The sequence below is a fragment of the Peromyscus maniculatus genome, chromosome 9 (assembly GCF_049852395.1).
Source record: "Peromyscus maniculatus bairdii isolate BWxNUB_F1_BW_parent chromosome 9, HU_Pman_BW_mat_3.1, whole genome shotgun sequence".
In the NCBI taxonomy this organism is placed as follows: domain Eukaryota; kingdom Metazoa; phylum Chordata; class Mammalia; order Rodentia; family Cricetidae; genus Peromyscus; species Peromyscus maniculatus.
In genome coordinates this window covers 6,906,524-6,925,948 of record NC_134860.1, presented here as the reverse complement: position 1 = coordinate 6,925,948, position 19,425 = coordinate 6,906,524, and the positions used below count along the sequence as shown (strand labels likewise).

The 19,425-nt window shown below is 43.4% G+C and overlaps 1 protein-coding gene across 10 annotated transcripts in view; it reads left to right on the top strand.

Annotated features, from left to right (window-relative positions):
- Positions 1-12,149, top strand: part of LOC102914713 (disks large homolog 5-like) — a 41,389-nt gene extending 29,240 nt beyond the window's left edge. For 7 of the 10 annotated variants that reach the window (XM_076544278.1, XM_076544273.1, XM_076544277.1 and 4 more), the window contains 6 exons: positions 5,336-5,495; positions 6,715-6,858; positions 7,707-7,887; positions 8,808-8,923; positions 10,803-10,899; positions 11,064-12,149. In XM_076544278.1, the coding sequence (XP_076400393.1) occupies positions 5,428-5,495; positions 6,715-6,858; positions 7,707-7,887; positions 8,808-8,923; positions 10,803-10,890 (597 nt within the window). In that variant the 5' untranslated portion in view covers positions 5,336-5,427 and the 3' untranslated portion in view covers positions 10,891-10,899; positions 11,064-12,149. Of the gene's footprint in view, positions 1-4,070; positions 4,492-5,044; positions 5,496-6,714; positions 6,859-7,706; positions 8,065-8,807; positions 8,924-10,802; positions 10,900-11,063 lie in introns of those variants that run through there. The other 3 variants (XM_076544269.1, XM_076544271.1, XM_076544272.1) reach the window with 3 other exon arrangements.
- The last annotated feature ends 7,276 nt before the right edge of the window (positions 12,150-19,425 follow it).

Here is a 19,425-nt window from a genome sequence, read left to right as displayed (position 1 = left end):
GTTTTCGAAATATGACCTTATAATTCTCTGGATTTCCTCAATGTCTGTTGTTATGTCCCCCTTTTCACTTCTGATTTTGTTGATTTGGATTCTCTCTCTGTGTCTTTTGGTTAGTTTGGATAAGGGCTTGTCTATCTTGTTGATTTTCTCAAAGAACCAACTCTTTGTTTCATTAATTTTTTGTATTATTCTCTTAGTTTCTAATTTATTTATTTCACCTCTCACTTTGATAATTTCCTGGCGTCTATTCTTCCTGGGAGACTTTGCTTCTTCTTGTTCTAGAGCTTTCAGGTGTGCTGTTAAGTCACTAGTGTGAGATTTCTCCAACTTCTTTATGTGGGCATTTAGTGCTATGAATTTCCCTCTTAGCACTGCTTTCATAGTGTCCCATAAGTTTGTGTATGTGGTGTCTTCATTTTCATTGATCTCTAGGAAGTCTTTAATTTCTTTCTTTATTTCTTCCTTAACCCATTGGTGATTCAGTTGAGCATTATTCAGTTTCCATGAGATTGTAGGTTTTCTGTAATTTTTGTTGTTGTTGAAATCTAACTTTAAACCATGGTGGTCTGATAGAACACAGGAGGTTATTCTAATTGTTTTGTATCTGTTGAGATTTGCTTTGTGGCCAAGTATGTGGTCGATTTTAGAGAAAGTTCCATGGGGTGCTGAGAAGAATGTATATTCTTTCTTGTTAGGATAGAATGTTCTGTAGATATCTATTAGGTCCAATTGGGTCATGACATCAGATAAGTCCTTTATTTCTCTGTTAAGTTTCGATTTGGGAGATCTGTCCAGTGGTGAAAGTGGGGTGTTGAGATCTCCCACTATTAATGTGTGGGGTTTTATATGTGGTTTAAGCTTTAGTAATGTTTCTTTTACATATGTGGGTGCCCTTTAGTTTGGGGCATAAATGTTCAGAATTGAAACTTCATCTTGGTGGATCTTTCCTGTGATGAGTATGTAATGTCCTTCTTGATCTCTTTTGATTGATTTTAGTTTGAAGTCTATTTTGTTGGATATCAGGATGGCTACACCCACTTGTTTCTTAAGACCATTTGATTGGAAAGTCTTTTCCCAGCCTTTTATTCTTAGGTAGTGTCTGTCTTTGAATTTGAGATGTGTTTCTTGTATGCAGCAGAAAGTTGGGTTCTGCTTTCGTATCCATTCTGTAAGTCTATGTCTTTTTATAGGTGAATTAAGTCCATTGATATTAAGGGATATTAATGACCAGTGATTCTTCATCCCTGTTATTTTTGGTGGTAGTGTGTGTGTACTTCCCTTCTTTGGGGTTTACTGTTGTGGCTTTATCTATTGCCTGTGTTTTCGAGTGTGTATCTGACTTCCTTCGGTTGGAATTTTCCTTCTAGTGCTTTCTGTAGGGCTGGGTTTGTGGATAGGTATTGTTTAAATCTGGCTTTGTCTTGGAATGTCTTGTTCCTTCCCTCTATGATGATTGAAAGTTTTGCTGGGTATATTAGTCTGGGCTGACATCCATGGTCTCTTAGTGTCTGCATTACATCTGTCCAGGTCCTTCTGGCTTTCAAAGTCTCCATTGAGAAATCGGGTGTTATTCTGATGGGTTTACCTTTATAGGTCACTTGGCCTTTTTCCTTGGCTGCTCTTAATATTCTTTCTTTATTCTGTACATTTAGTTGTTTAATTATTATGTGTCGAGGGGACTTTTTTTGGGGGTCTAGTCTGTTTGGTGTTCTATAGGCTTCTTGTATCTTCATAGGCATTTCCTTCTTTAAGTTGGGAAAGTTTTCTTCTATAATTTTGTTGAATATATTTTCTGTGCCTTTGAGTTGGTATTCTTCACCTTCTTCTATCCCTATAATTCGTAGGTTTGGTCTTTTTATGGTGTCCCAGATTTCTTGGACATTTTGGTTCATGACTTTGTTGGCTTTAGTGTTTCCTTCGACTGATGGAACTATTTCTTCTATTGTATCTTCAATGCCAGAAATCCTCTCTTCCATCTCTTGCATTCTGTTGGTTATACTTGCATCCGAAGTTCCTGATCTTTTACTCAGGTTTTCTATTTCCAGCATTCCCTCTGTTTGTGTCTTTTTTATTTTTTCAATTTCCCTTTTCAGTTCTTGGACTGTTTCCTTTGTTTGTTTCATTGCTTTTTCATGATTTTCTTTCAGTGCTTTATTGTTTTCTTCCAGGACTTTAATGTTTTCTTCCAGGACTTTATTGTTTTCTTGGAGGGCTTTATTGTTTTCTTCTAATTTGTTTGCCCTTTCCTCTAGTTGTTTACAGCGTTTTTCCAATTTTCTTGTCTTTTCCTCTACACAAGCCTCTACCTTCTTCATGAAGTTACTCATAAGGCTACTTTCTTCTGCTTCTTCCAATTTTTGGTGTTCAGGTCTAGATGTTGGAGGTGAGCTAGGTTCTGGTGATGCTGTATTGCTCTTCATTTTGCTGTATGTACTTCTGCCTTGACATCTGCCCATCTCCTTGTGGTTCCTTCTTGGTGTTATCAGTGTACTTGTTTCACAAAGAGCTGACAGATTCAGGAAGACTCTCTCTCTTGTCCAAAAGGGAGTTCTCTTGTCCAACTCTTTGGTCCAGAAGGGAAGTCAGGGGCAGGCTCTGGTCCAGAATGGCAGTCGGGGACAGGCTGGGAGCTGGGGGCCGGTCTCTAAGTCTCAGGAAGTGGCTGGGGTCTTGGGCAGATGGGCGTGGGAGCAGGGCGTGGAGATTGCAGGGGCTTCCGGGGGGCCGGAAAAGGGGATCCCTCCCGGTGGGGCTAGAAGGGGAGCTGTCCGGTGGCCAGAACCCGGCGCCAAGCTGGGCAGGCCTCCCTGGAGTGGCTGGTGCCCAGGGATGGGGTCCGGGTTGGACCCGGGTACTCACCTCTGGTCCAGAAGGGAATTCGGGGGCAGGCTGGGAGCTGGGGGGCAGGCTGGGAGCTCGGGGCCGGTCTCTAAGTCTCAGGAAGTGGCTGGGGTCTTGGGCAGATGGGCGTGGGGGCAGGGCGCAGAGACTGCAGGGGCTGCCGGGGGGGGGCTTGGAAAAGGGGATCCCTCCCGGTGGGGCTAGAAGGGGAGCTGCCCGGTGGCCAGAACCTGGTGCCAAGTTGGGCAGGTCCTCCCGGAGTGGCTGGTGCCCAGGGATGGGGTCCGGGCTGGACCCAGGCACTCACCTCTGGTCCAGAAGGGAAGTCAGGGCAGGAATAACTTTTATACATGCTGCCTATATAGAGATTTTAAAAGTGATAACCTTTTGTTACAAGTTTTCAGCTAATTTTTGTTATGCATTTTACAAATTTTAACCAAGCCCCAGGAATTTACAAATCCAAAGTTAAAGAAATTACGTCCTAAGATATTATTTTTTGAGGTAGGGGGCAAAGAAATTTAGAGATAAAATGTGTTAGAGTACAAAGTAGGTAGAGCTTAAGGATTTTCATCTCTTCATTACACTTTTTTAAAATTTAAAACACTTTTGTAACAGTTCTTTTCTATCAGTGTAAGCCAGTTTCCATTTTTAGTATAACTCTATCCTTCATGTGCAAATATATATATGAAGTAAGTTAAAAGTAACCTATGACTGAGCAATGTCTAATGGAATATATTAAGTTTTTACCTTTGAGCTGTACAGTCAGGGGAAGGTACTATCCATTTTGTGGAATGTGGGGAATTTGTATGTATTTGCTCCTTGTCTTTTTGAAGAACAATCTGTAAAGTCACTAAGAGCAAACACTACAGGATTTTTAGATATAATTTTAGGTCATACCCATTGAGTATCTTCAAAAACTCTTAAAAGTTGATGTACTGGGTAGTGATTATCTGTAGATCCTGAGTAACATGCTAATGCAATCTGCCAGTGGTCATCAATTTAAATCAACTAAGCTGCATATTATCTACTGGCAGTAATTTCTATAGGCTCCATACCAGGAAGTTGTTTAAAAGGTATCCTTTCCATTATCATTAATGATAATATCATTTCTTGGTAATAAGGAGATGGAGGTACTTGTGGAGAATCATACCTCACAGAAATGTCTATAATACTGTTACCTTCTGGACATATACTTCCAGTAGGAAATGAACACTCATTTTCCCACATGGAAGTACTGAGATATTTCCAACAATCAGAGAATGAAAGGGTACTGAAGGATTTCCCTTGAGTCCCAGGAGAGATTCCTGGAATGGGAAACCTGACTTCTGGTGAGTTATGAGGAGAGCTGATTAGCAAGGAGGCAATGTCAGTTTCCCATGACATCAGGGTGGGTCTCATGCCTGGACATTCTATTGTATCCTGGAGACTTTAGAATGTTATCTGATGTCACCTGTGTTGTAGCAACACCAACTGCCCTTGGACAGTTGGTTCAGTGCCCTTACAGTTCAGCCATGAACATGTTGGGAAGACTCAGAAGTCTATTGGGTAGAGAGAAAGGAGAGGGAAGAGAGACCAGAGAAAGGCAGACACAAGCTGGCCTTCAGCCTCAATGTAAAACAACAAGAAAGAAATGGTCCAGAAGATGGTACAGTAAGTTATGGGCAGGAGATTGGGATGTTCCTGCAGGACATGGGCTTGAGCTGAATCTTCCAGTAATGGGACACAGGAGGTAGAAGTCTCTGGGAACCAACTGGACTTCCCTGCTTGTCATGGCTCCTGAAATTCAAGGATTCCAGAAGAGTAATTTTTCTGTGCCAGAAGTCAGGAGTGAATAAGGCCAAAGCTGTTGTGCTGGGAGCTCTTGTCTTTCAATCCTACAGGAGGGTAGGGGTTGAGAGGGAACAAAAAGGCCAGCATTAGGGTATGAGGTTTAAGTGAACTGTGCCCAGCAAAAGGCAGATCATCAATGTACTTCATTCTCAGTGGCTTCATTTATTTATGACCCACCAGCTCTGTGCATCCTCCATTGTCACTGAGGAGTCTTGGTGAGGATGGTGACCATGTTCTGCCCTTGTGTGGCTTCTCCATTTTTGCCATGTGCTTAGAGTGACCTGTCAGGATATTTATGCATCTTTAATGATCTGAGTGCTTGTGGAATGTGTCATTTTTATCTTGGCTTTGATAGCAACAGACTAGTGAACCCTGGAATTGAATGCAGAGTCCAGAGTTGTTAATAAGCCTGAGGAGGCTCTCTGAAGCATGTGCTAAAGGAGCAGAGGAAATCAGCTGGCTGAGACACCTATCTCCTGTCAGAGAGATGGGAGACCCGAGATGCCCAGCGGGGGCATCTCAGTCCAGGGTAGAATTCTTTGGGGGGTGTCACTGAATTGCTTGCTTACATCTTTTCTCAAACACCTTCTTAAGTCTCAGGGTGATATGTCCATTCTCTATATCTTGTCACAATGCATGTTCACTTGTGTTCATCTACCCACAGGGGCCTCTAAGGAGCCACCACCCACTCCAACCCGCCTCACAAAGAAGCAAGTGAAGCAGAAGGTGGAGAGCTTGACCACTCAGCTCCAGGTGATGACCGCCCAACGGAATGATCTGAGAGATCGCCTCATCTTAGTAACAGAAGGATCCTTGGACAACAGGTATTTACTGTTTCAAACTCCATGATCACTGTCTTGGTTCCACAATTTCACCCTTAGTTTATTTTGTCTAAGAAATGGGCTTCTGGGAGGCTGGGTGCATCTTCAGGGTGTCCCTTTGTTCAACACAGTTTCTCTAAATGCTTCCCTGAAGCAAAACCTGACACATGGGCAGGAGTGAGATGGGGACATAGACTGTTCTGCTTCTTCCAAATGAAAACCATAGCCTATGGCCTGAATCACATAACTCAGGAATTGAAGCAGAAGTGTGTGAATTCCGAGCATGAAATTGGAGAAATCCTGTCAAGTGGTGGCTAGTGTGAGAATGTTACTTTTTTTTTTCCTTGCCTGGTAAGACATTGTGTGTTGGATGCTCCTAGTAGCAGCTGAAGAGGCCTGGTTCCACATCCTAATAAGTGGTAGCAAGGCCTGGTACTGATGTCTGCTGCTCTTGGTCGTCTATGAGATGATACAACTGCATGTATTAATTTGCGTCTCATTGAGAGCATTCTATCTCCTTTACCTCTCTCAATCTCTGTATCTCTGTATCTCTCTCTCTCTCTCTCTCTCCCTCCCCTCCCTGATACTCTCTCTGTCTCTATGTCTCTCTCTTTCTCATCCCTCTATCTTGTCTATGTGTTTGTGTGTTTGTGCATATGTGTCCCTCTTCACCCTGCAATCAGGGGTCTGTGGTTGACCATGAAGAGTTGCTTATCTCAGTATCTAGGTGTGCTCTCTGTTGTGGACTCGGAGCCCCATTTTGAGCAGCATAGCCCTTTGCCAGTCTGTTCACCTTGGTGCCAACTAGGAATGCCCTGGGGGAATGTATGAAGCTATCATGATATTGAATCCCATCCTTAGAAATGCTCATGATATGATTTTAGCCCCCATGTCAATATAGGCACCCTGGAATGAGCATCTCTTATTTGAAAACAGAAGAAATGTCAGTTTCTGGTGGGCCCAGACCTGTGATAGACTTGTGGGAACTGCATAGCAAGCTGTGCAGGACTCCTGAGGGAGTTCATTCAGTCCCAGCTGCATCCTTCTTAACACCCTGCCTCTGCTGGCCTGGGGCCAGAAGTGAAAGTATAGCAAGCAGCCAGAGGTCCCAGTTCATAGGAGCCAGGAAGGGGCATCTCATGGGTTGAAATAGTACAGAACACACCCTATACTCATGTGCTATGTGACATGTGTTCATTGAATTCTTTGCTTCTGGGTCCAGGCCCTACCACAGGCCAAATCCTTTCTATGAAAAGCTCAAGATGGAACATCAGCAGGTCATGTCAGACCTGCAGAATTTCGAGAATGAGAATTGGGAGGCCTCACAGAAGCTCAGCGAGCTGACCAAAGAGAAAATCTTCCTTTGGTAAGTGCTTATCTTGGCAGGGACCCCAACTGTTGTACAATAGCCAACTCCAATTTTCTTTGTCTCTGAACTGCAGGGTCTGTAGATCTGCTTCTGGTTTTTCTGCTTCATAGCCAGCAGCATTAGCAAGCAGCCTTTGGACTTATGCCCCTTTACTCAGTTTTGCTAAGGTTTAAAGAGACTATTAGCTCTTCCAAGCACTATAATGTCATACTCAGTAGCCTCTAGATCAGTGGTTATCAGCCTTCCTAATGCTGTGACATTTTAATACATTGCTTCATTTTCTTTGATGTCCTCAAACCATAAAATTATTTTGTAACAACTTCATAACTGTAATTTTGCTACTGTTATGAATTTTAATCTAAATGTCTTCATAGGACATCTAATCTGTGTCCCTTGTGAAAGGCTCCTTAGATCCCAAAGGGTTCACAACCCACATACTGAGAACCACTGGTTCAGAAGAGCAATTGGCATCACAAGAGGGTTGTCAGGCAGGAGCTGACTGCTATGGGATCTATGCACCCTCTGGGTCTCCTACTTCCCCAAGTGTACTTGCACATTACCTGCTGGTGTTTCCTCATGACATTGGTGTGATTAGGACAGGTGGGTTACTCCTCTTGTTTTTGGAGGGGCATGGGGGTTTATTTGGGGGCGGTTTTCAGAAATAGTTTGATTCTTGCAGGAAATAACTGTTCTCTGCTTTTGGTCTTTCTGCCACTCTCATTATTGTTGAAGGTTTTTGTTTACATCTTCTTGTGAACCTGGGATAGGGTTGGGTTGCTGAGGCATGGTGTCATAGGTGATCAGAGGAGGCTGGCAAGGTCTTACTATGCAGAGTTTGTTTCTAGTGATCTGCAGAGCCGGCTCCTGATGGAGCAGAGTCAGCTCAAAAAGAAGTTGGATATGCTGAGGCAAGAGAAGGAGAACCTACTGGAGGATTGGGTCCTGCTGAAGCAACACTTGGGTGACTTGCAAGTGCTCAGTAAGGATCAAGAGGAGACCAGTGACCTCCAGAACCAGCAACAGCAGGTAGGACAGGCAGCTGGGTCACAGTTAGGTCAGCACCATTTACTTATGTAACCTTACCAAGTCTACCCATCCAGACACCTGTGCTCTATCTCATCACTTTCCTCCTCCATCCACCCATCCATCCACCCACTTCATGACATAAAATTGTTCATTCTGTGTCTGTGCATTAGTATTTCTGAGAAGTAAGTGTCCTCTGAGAATCTTGGTCATTGGCATGCAATCCCTGATACTCTTCTTGAACCTGTAGTCAGTGGGGAGAAACAGATCAATCACTCATCACACAGCTACATGTCATTATGATGGGAGGATTGCTGTACACAGACTTGAGTTCAAGAGTAAAAAATTCTCTAACCACCTCCACACAGACTAACCAAGCAGTGTGCTCCCTTATGCCATTTTAGTTCCCAGGGATGGAAAGGTGAGTTTGGGGACTTTTCCTAAAGGCTGGTGTGCTTATTCTAAAGAGAACTGTCCTCTATCACTTTGTTGTTTTCGTCTCACTCCTCTCTCTCTTTCTCTTCTCTCTCTCTCTCTCTCTCTCTCTCTCTCTCTCTCTCTCTCTCTCTCTCTCGCTCTCGCTCTCGCTCTCGCTCTCGCTCTCGCTCTCGCTCTCGCTCTCGCTCTCTCTCTCCCCCCCTCTCTCTCTCTGTATTTGTGTGTATGTAATGAAGGCATATGGAAGTATAGTGCATATTGTATGTGGATGACAGCTAGAAGAGACCACTGGGTTTCTCTCTTTGTCAGACTCGGTCTTATGAACTTGAAGCAGGCTTTCTCATGTCCCCAGGAGCTTTTAATTTCATGAGATTGACTGACCAGCAAGCTCTTGGGATTCTCTGTGTGTGCTTGCACTTGTGTGAGAATGTATTGTCTATACTATACTCAATCCTCCAATAAGAACACAATCTTGTAATGAACAGGAGCAGCAAAGAATGGAAGAGAGACTCCAGAGCTTGCTGAAGCAGAGGGAGCTGGTCACACAGCAGAAACACCTGGCATTAAAGCTGCAGCATCATTTGACTGTCTCTCAGATGAGGTAGGAACCCAGGCTGAAGTTGGGGTATGGAGCCAATTGGGTCCCCTGTACCAGGGCTCTCTGTCCTTTGTGGGCTTTTGCTTATCAGCATGACTCCCTTCTCCAAGCATGGGTAGACCAACTCAGAACTCAGAGAATTATGCTGGTCCCGTCAACAAGAACTTCTGTCCAGCAATCAATATGTTTGATACTCCCTGGGTCTGTAGACTTGTGTCCCATCCCTCCCTTCTTATCTCTCTGGTATGTTCTCAGCAGGCTTTCCTTGAACTTGTAGAGCTCTGCCTGCTTATGCCTACCAAGTGATGGGATTTAAAGGTGTATATCACCATATCTGAAATCACATATTTATTCAGAGATTCACACCCTTGTCACTATTTGATGTAACACTGACTGTCTTCATTGTTTGAGCATTTCCCATGTAAAGTGTACTGGGTATAGAATAAGTTTAGTCATTGACAGGATGAACCAAGGCGGATGTCTCTGCTGAGAATTGTTTAGAACCTTCACTGAGTGTTGTATAACAGAGTACCAGGATGTAGATACCCAGCTGTAGGCCTAAGGATAACACAGCTCTTTTTGTTTATTGCCAGAGACCATGCAGTGACTATGTTCTCAGACACATGGTCAAGAAATACTGCTCTAGCATGACAGGCTCCATCTTGTGTATTACCTGGGTGCAAGGTGCCTTCTGGGCAGGAGGCCTGATCTTTTCACATGACCTTATTAAGCTGTCTAGTTTGCAAAGCTGTATTAAGTCTATGTATAAAAATGAGGTGGTCTTTTTAAAATTATTTTTATTCATTTTACATACCAACCACAGATCCCCCTTTCTTCCCTCCTCCCACTCCCCACTCACCTTCTTCCCTGACCCTTCATCCCCTCCTCCAGCAGGGTAAATTCTCCCATGGTAGGACAGTTAAGCCTGATACATTCTGTTGAGGCAAGACCAAGCCTCTCCCCACTTTATCAAGCAAGAGCAAGGTGTCCGACCATAGGTAATGGAATCCAGAAAGACAGTTCATGCAACATGGATAGATCCTGATCACACTGCCAGGGGCCCCTCAAACACAACCAGCTCCACAACTGTCCCCCATATGCAGAGAGTCTAGGCCAGTCCCATGCAGATTCCACAACTGTCAGTCTAAATTTCCTGATTTCCTTTGGGCTTGGTTCAGTTGTTTCTGTAGATTTCCCCATCATGATCTTTTCCACCCTTGCTCATGTAATCCCTCTAAAAAAGAAAAAAGAAACACAGCTTGAAATTTTAAAGTTTTCTCTATCAAACCTGTGACAGCATTGTACAACATGGAAAGAAAAATAAAATAATATCAATTAAAATCAGCAATAAGGACAGGTGTGTGTGATGGTGCATGTCTTTCATCCAAGTTCTTTGGGAACACAGGCAGGAAATCTCTGGCCTCTTGTAGCCATCTTAGAATATGGATCGAGTCAGCCAGAGATGCATATTGTAACCCTGCCTAGAAAGAAATAAACAGAAATTGGACAAGGAAAAAATGAGGTAGTTGATGATAAACTAATCATGCACAGTCTGTGTATCTCTGCTGTGCTGTTATGTATGACTTTAATATGCTACTCCTTTTGTTTAAATGATGTCCCTAGAGTGTAGGAAAAAGCCCTGTTCTTTCTTATACCATGGTACATATTGTACTCATATTAGCATCTGATATTTGTTAAGGGCAGAAAATAATTCAAGGCCCAGCTATTGTGTGACACTTATTCCTTAGGGGTATATACAATGACTGCTGCCAAAGATCATTGTTGACTCTCCAGCACAATTGAGTTCTTGTGATATCACTGAATGACTGGTGCCATGGTGGATCCCCACCAGGACTCTGCCCTTACTATCTTTCTCCTCTAGGTCAGAAAATCTCCAACATGAGCTGGAACAATCCACAGCTCAGGATGAGAGCCTCCTGACAACAGAGCTGCTGAAGCAGGAGCACTAAGTGTCATAAGTAAGTGAACCACCATGACATCCCACCCCCAGCAACATGGCATTTGTGGGGTGGAGTTCTTCCTTGATTCTGGTTTCCTATGTGTGGATAGGGCCCGAATTTGTCTATCCAGAGACCCAACAAGGCTTCTTTTTTGGATCTGATTGCCTTTTCTTCTCTCACAGCACCCTTTATGAGAACTGAGAAGGATGAAGGAATCCATAGTCAACTAGAAACCCTGACATTCTCCACTCTATGATCAAGGCCTCCTCAAAACAAGACATATACTACTAGTTGTAAAATCACCGGTGAGGCAAATATCATCTGCCCTGCTGTGGTCCATCCATAACCTGATCCATGTGTCTCCCGACTCACTAGTTACAGAGAAACCATCAAAAAGATGCTTGAGATAAAAAAAATCCACTAAGGATTATGCAGAAAAACTGACATCTACGAGCAAGTGTTTCCAGTGAGGGTCACAACAACATGGAGAGAGAATATGTTTCTGTTCATCATTATTCTGAAAGTTTATTGCTACAAACTTTTGGTAGCTGACTGAGTGTTCAGCCCTTCATATGTGCAGCAAGATATGTCAATGAAGACTGTGTTGATGTCATGCTGCTATTCAGACAGACCACACTTAGGAAGCATCATATTCTTACTCCAGTCCAGTGCTGGACCTACTCAGTTTCATGCACATGTGGTGGTGAAGTGAATTGGTCTGGAAAATGATTTAGGAAGGATGCCACCATGAGCTTTTATGTCTTTGGGCAGCAGATGCTCCCCATGTCCTTTTTTGCTCTTGAATCGGCACACAGACACATTTTGGCTGACAGATTCATATAGTGGCCAACATAGCATAAGATCAACCTTGGCAAGGACTTAACCTACAAAGCCCCAAAGTGGCATGACTGCACTTGTCTTGAAGAGGTCATTTCAATTCATGGTTGTCTTCCAACTTGTATCCAAAGCTAGCCACAGGATGTAGGACCCTGTACTAAATCTGCATGATGAGAATGCTTCTTAGTGTAAATAGTTTTGGTTTGTTTTTGGGTTTTCTTGAATTGAGATTTTGATGTTCTTTGTTTTGTTTTGATGTTTTGTTATTTTTGGTTCTTTTGTTCTTTCTTTGATTTTATATTTTGCTAAGGCTATACACTGGATGTACTAAATGCCTTTTTAAAACCCCATATTCAGTCAAATTTCTGTAATTTCATGAATAAAAAGGCAATGTACAACTATTCATTCTTAAAATACATTTCGTAATTGGGTGTGATGTCTCACTTCTGTAACCATAGAACTCAACAGACAGAGATGGATCTCTGCAAGTTCTAGGAGGCTTAGGCTACATTGTGAGTTCCCAGCCAGACAGGATTCAAACCAGAATGATGTCTTGGGTGTGAATCCCATGGCCTACTCTACGAGTATCCACTTAGTGATGGAAAAAGATCCATATTAAACACCTGACTTCACATGTCTATCTACTCCAAAAAATGGAAAATAGATACACACATGTTCATGACATGATCATTTATAGCAGATTTTTCAGAAATACATCTGTTTTCTAATGCATCTCAGGAAGTGAGAACATTTGTTACAGGAGTATAGAAGAAATGAGGAAACCTATAGCCGTCTGCCTTTCTTTTCCTGAAATACAGCACCAGTGACAGTGGCAATGCAGGGGTAGTAACCCTCTAAGACGTATTGAGATGTGGTCTTTTTAATGTGCTGTTGCCTTGACCATTCATTTTGCATGGATTTTTTTTGAGATTCATTTACTTGTATTTATGAATATGGATATTTTGCCAGTTTTCTATGCACTACCAGCAAGCAGTTTGCACTGAAGCCAGAAAGGGCAGTGGATTCCACCTGAAACCGAGTCACAGAAGATTGTTAGCTGATTTCTGGGTCCTCTGGGAGAGCTATACATCCTCTTAAAGGATGAGTGATCTCTCCAGCCCCTGCACATGACTTTTATCCTTCCAGCCTCTCTAGTGTATTAGTTGGACTGGATTACACCTAATCGAAGAGAGATGTTTCTGGAGAATTGTAGGGACAGGACCTTGAGGTAGACATGGGAAACTTCTTGGGATGCCAGGCATTCAAAAGAGTGCTCCTGGGTTCAGGATCATCACTCAACAGCTCTTATTATCAGAGTTAGAGCAGTTATGTCACCTCTCATCTGGATGACAGTGCAGAGTAGGCCCATCAGATGAAATGCACTTTTAAGACCCTCCTGGGGATGGAAATATCATAAGATAGACCTGTGATGTACAAGCTAATCAGTGTTAAGTAGAAACTTCACATTTGTCTGGGTGGATGGTATCTGCAGCAAAAGCCACATGCCTCTCGCGGAGAGTGTATCTCTGCAAGGCTTGAAAGGGAGAGGGATGGTTGATGCTACTCTTTCATCACAGCAGAAGTCACAGTGTATTGAGGAAAGGTTTCTTTCAGATGAGGGCTTTATTCTTCTGAAGTTCTCCTGGAATAGATCATGGAATGGATCTGACCTGAGACTCACAGAGAGTTAATGTATGAAAGAATTATCCTTGCAAGTTCCAGTCTCTTTCTCTCAAACCTAAGGTCTTAAGATCTCTAAAGACAGAGAAGAAGGTGGTTCATTTTAGTTTCTCCCTTTCATTGGTCACTTCTCATTCTGCACTGACTCTGTCACAGTACCTGTAGACACACTGGAACTAGCTGAGACTTCATTCATCCTACACTACCAATCACTGAACTGTGGCATGTGTCTCCCTGTCCATCTTTCCATTATTGGGAAGGAGCCTATGTTCAGTCATGTCTTACTTCCATGTGAATACTCAGCATAGCTTTGGTTCTTTTGATAAATGCTACCAGATAGACTAGCACGGTTTCTTCTCCTTGCATTTGTGCAGATAGATAACAGTTTCCTATCAACCTTTCTCAGACTAAACTGTGTAGAGTGTGTAATGTGGACTAGGATACTTCTTCTATCTCAGATAAGCATGCCTAGTCTTCAAAGCATTCTGTCAGCTACTCACATGGCCATTCTTATGAGGGCACAATTGACAGTTAAAGCTCCTCTGGATGTCTGCCCTGTAGTAGCTGTTGCAGATGAATGGAGTTACAAGCCAGGAATATAACTCAGAGACAGAATACTTTCCTAGCACGTGCAATGTGTTAGGTTGAAAATTAGTACATTATGGATGACGAGGGTAGAAAATTAACAGTTACATCCTATGAAGTGAAATACAGCAAACTGTAGCTATCGTAGAAGCTTCTAAAATTCTCCCAACTCCGTTCCTTGCCTTCGTTAACTGTGGCAAACATTTATTTTGAGGATGAATATTTCCAATGAAGGATAGATATACACAGAGACCATAAACAGAGATATATAGTTTATTAAAATCTGAGGCTTTGATTATGGGCTGGAAAATGACTAAGCAGGTAAAGGTAATGGAGACATGCTTTTATGTCCCTTGGACCCACCTTATTGATAGAAAGAATAAAAAAAAACTGCCAGAAATTGTTCTCTGAGTTGCATGTAGTTGAGGGTGCCAGGTCTTGACCCACTGAAACTAAGACAACTGTTTTCCCATTTCTCATTTATGCTAGAATATCTCCATCTGATGCACTCATATCAATATATTACTTCATGTTCCATTTGAGTGATTTTGGACTTTTTCTTATTTTAGTTTGGTGACAAGGAACCATAGAAATAAAGAAGGCCAATATTCAGATTAAAATGAAAAAAAAAAAACAGATTAAGAGAATGTAGATTTGTAGATTTGCTAAGACCTTTGTTTCTCCCAAATTCCCAAACACATCTTCTATAGATACCTGGCTAACAATTATTTGTTGTATCTTTCTTATTTTCTCCAAGAGCGCATATGTTATGCTAAATGTCTCTATGGCTTCCCTATACCTCACTGATGCTGACAGACTCCTCTAATGAGGATGACATGTTCTGAATGATTCAAATTTGGTCCAGGTCACTATCATTGCCTTCTGTTGTCATCCACATTCCTTTTAGCTGTGAGCAGTCTATACACCACCCAGAGCCAAGGAATTCACAGAATCAGTACTCCTGAGTATGACCCTGGGATGAACATGGTGAGAGTAGAGAACTAATGGCTGCAAGTTGTCCATTGACCTACAACCATGCTCTGCGCATGTGTGCAAACACATATATAAATATACAGATGAGTAAATGTAATAAAGTTTTGAGAACAGAATTCCATACCTGGCAACTCTCAACCTAGTCTTGTCAAGTGACACAGACATTTATGGGGAAATGATGAAGAAAAACCATGTTTCTGTCGAGATTTTTAAACAAATGTTGGATGAAAGAACATGAGGCAGCCAGAATGATGCTGGGGGGACCACAAAGGCTTTGGATGTTCTGGAAGGTTTGTTTCACATAGAGCAAAGATGAAGACTTGGATCTGTGTGTGACAATGAACACACACACACACACACACACACACACACACACACACACATACACACACATATCTCTGATGTTTTCTAAATGGAGAGAGACCCTCAATGAGGAAACATTGACAATGTTGTGACAGTAGAAGGGAGACAACGTCCTTCCCCCTTCCTTCCCTGCTGTCTCTGTCACATTCCACTACCATTTAGCACTTACTGCATTCTATTTGTATTATTGTTAGCTGTCAACAATCTGTCTTTTTCTTCCCTTAATAGTTTCATTCAGCTGACAATAATGGGAGGTTATAAGTGTCAGCAGGCACTAAGGGGTAACACTGAAGGAAACATCCAATAAAGAGGAGCTACTAGCCATGGTGGTATGGTGATGCCACTGATCCCAGCACCAGAGAAGTAGTCACAGATTGATCAGGAGTCTGAGGCAAGCTTGGGCTAAAAGAGACCCTCCCAGAGACAATAATATAAATAAAAGTGAAGAACAGCCTGTCTTCACAGTGGAGAGAGGGCTGACGGAGCAATACGTGAAAACATGGCCTGACTTGGCCCTGTGTGCTCTCAGGTTCTGTCTCCCAGAACATGTAGCAGTTGGGGAGCTGAAGCCTCTTATTTGATAGACCAGCCTGGATTTCCTGCAGCAGGCAGAACCCTTCCTAGCCACCCTGCAGAGCCAAGGCTCTGGAGACAATTGCTGGGCCTTTGGACATGAAAGCCTTAGGTATAAGTCAGGGATGCTCTCCTAGCTTACATGCAGTCATAAGCATCTTGGATACTTCCTAGATGGGATTCATGAGGTCCTGGCTCAATGGAGTCTTACTGATAAATTGAACAGTGTGCAGAGAGGGCTTATTATACTATTGGCCTGGCCAAAGTGTCTAGGCCAAAGCCCAGGAATCTGCATGTCACCAAGACCATCTTTGACTGTGGTTATCAACCTTACTAATGCTGTGACAATCTCAGGCACACGTCACTCCAGGGAGAGAGAAGCTGCCTGTATGAATAAAGGAGTCTTAGAGAGCAGGTACAGTTCACAGTCCTTGAAACCAGAGAACTCAAATGACATGGGATGATAGCACTCTTTTCCCAAGCAACTGCTATCAGATTGTTGTTGGAAAGTTCCCAGGGTCACTCATGTCTGTGTGGGGGCCTGCTCTGAGACCCTTTGCTTCTCCTCATAGGGATAACCTGGAACTGTCAGAGTTTCCCACAAACATTATGAGCTTGTTTTTCTTTCCGATCAGCAGAGAGGAGTGCCACGACTAAGACTGGTTGTGTAGAGACCTCTGGAGAAGCTCACCTGTAGGGTAAAAGGGCCAGGCAAAGAAACACACCCTAGCCCTGAAACCAGAGCCAGTGAAAGAATCACTTTAGTCCTGAAACCAGAACCAAGGAAACATACCCTGACCCTGAAACCACAGCCAAAGAAATACACTTTGTCCCTGGAACCAGAGCCAGTCAAAGAAATACACCCTGGCCCTGAAATTAGAGCCAAAATTCTAAAAAGGGTCCGTGAAAGAAACACACTCTGGCCCTGAAACCAGAGCCAATTCTGCCCTTGACCAACTAAACCAACCAATCCCTGAGCAGGAACCAACCAATCCCTGGGCAGAAAATCTTCTCCTTGAAAAAAAAAAAAAACTCTATCCCTAAGCCCCTATGTCTATTCAGTTATCAGTCCTTCTCCAACCTTGCAGAGGCAGCTCTTCTCCTAGATTCCCCCTTCCCCAATACATCTCTTTAATACAGGTGTTTTGGGTGGAGATCTTTCAATTGCAGGGAAGCTCCCTTGGGAGCAGAGCAGTGCAGAATAAGAAACAGATATACAAGACAACTGAGCCATCCAGGGATGCCTAGTGACTTATGTTGAGGATGAGATCTTCTCTAGGTTCTTTTTTTTTTTGTTTTTTCGAGACAGGGTTTCTCTGTGTAGCTTTGCGCCTTTCTTGGAACTCACTTGGTAGCCCAGGCTGGCCTCGAACTCACAGAGATCCGCCTGCCTCTGCCTCCCGAGTGCTGGGATTAAAGACGTGCGCCACCACTGCCCGGCCTTCTCTAGGTTCTTAAATAGCAGACACAGAGAAGGATTTCTGAGGTTAGTTTCGCAGAGATCCAGGAATTATCAAGTCTGCAGTTACTGTGCTGGGGGAGCTCCTTAATTTCATTCAGAGTGGAAACAGGGCATCAAGAGGCACAGGATGATAGATGAGGGATCCCTGTCAGATAGGGTGTTACTGAACTTCATTCACCCTCAGCAGATTCCTTTATGTTCCATGGATATCTGATGCTATTGAGAGGTAGATTAACTGCCCTGGGCATTCACCAAGGTCCCAGCCATTCAATTCCTCTTGGTACTAGACACAGATGGTCAAGGCTTGGTGCTGCTAAGCACTGTGGACTCCAGGACTTTCCTGCACCACATCAGATATGAGCTGAGGTTGTACTCCAAACCAGCATGGCTTCCAGGGCCCATGGGACTGCAGTGGGTGTTGAGGCACATATCAAGCCATTGTGGTGGAGGACCCGGATATGGCTTATGTGCCCCAGCTTGAAGACAGCTGCCCTGTTCTCTCAGAGCTACTAAGGTTCCAAGCACTTCCTCTTCCTAAGTCCTCTACTTGGGACTTAGTGTAAGTATTACAGCTTTAGGGGAATGGCTTCCCCAACAGAAGTGTTACAGCTCAACCCCAGCAGGAAAGGTTTCCCCAGTGTAAACGTAACAGCTCTGTTCTGGTAGTGGGAGGTTTCCCAATGCAAGTGTTACAGCTCTACTCTGAAAGGTATCCTGGCAATCAGGAGACAAGAAATACCACAAAGTCACACCACACAACATAACGCACACAAGATTCTTATTGAGATGGAATCCCCAAGAGGGTGGGGATTGGTAATTTAGTTCTGTTTGGGCAGTGGTTAAGAGGACTAAGGAGCTTGTGTTGAGGTTTATTGTTTATGTACAAGGATGTTGGCAGTCTGTTGAGGATTCCTTTTTCTTCAGTGTCAGGAATGATGAACTCCTTTTATGAACACCAGTGTGTGGTGGTGTGTCAGTGTGTGTGTGTGTGTGTGTGTGTGTGTGTGTGTGTGTGTGTCTGTGTGTGTCTGTGTGTGTGTCTGTCTGTGTGTGTGTGTGTATGTGTGTGTGTGTGTCTGTGTGTGTGTGTCTGTGTGTGTGTCTGTGTGTGTGTCTGTGTGTGTGTGTCTCTGTGTGTGTGTATGTGTATATGTGTATGTGTGTGTGTGTCTCTCTGTGTGTGTGTCTGTGTGTGTGTGTGTGTCTCTATGTGTGTGTCTGTGTGTGTGTGTATGTGTGTCTGTGTGTGTGTATCTCTGTGTGTGTGTGTCTCTGTGTGTGTGTCTGTGTGTGTGTGTGTCTGTGTCTGTGTGTGTGTGTGTGTGTGTGTGTGTGTGTGTACATGAGAGAACCAATTCAGGGAGTAGCTTCTCTCCTACCATTTGTGCTCTGGATTTTGAACTTAGGTCATCATGTTGAGAGGCAGGCCTGTTTAGCCAATTGTCTCTACATGTATTTCTTTTTTAATTACAAGCTTCATGAAAATTGGTAGAGGCTACAATTTTGAAGCATATGGGGAAACTTCTAACACCTGAAACAGTGTGAAATCATGCCGAACATATAGGGCTATGATTTGGTTCAGTCATTAGAAAACTTGTTTGTAAGGAAGCAAGCTTGAGTATCAGGAAGCAACATAAGACCTGATATTCATGCTAGGGTGTGTCTGCATCTGAAGGAGCCTACTGAGAGAATGAGATGAGAACAGGAAATCCCCAGCAATTCCCGGGGAGCTAGCCTGGGAGTCACATACAAGAACAAGCTGGAAATCTCACACAACCAGCACATACAGGCAAACACACATACACAGACACACACAGACACACACACACACACACACACACACACACAACATTAGACATCACTGAGCTCATGGTTTTGGGGTGAGGTAGCTGCTGACAAGACTGGGAGCAAAGGGAAGGCTAGCTTCAAGGCTCTCTTGGACTTGCATTCAACAGTGACTCTTTGGACATGATTCTGAAGAGCAAGTTCAAAGCCCAGTGTACCAGATCCTCAGTGAATCCGAAAGTGGAAGATAAAATGAGACTGTCATC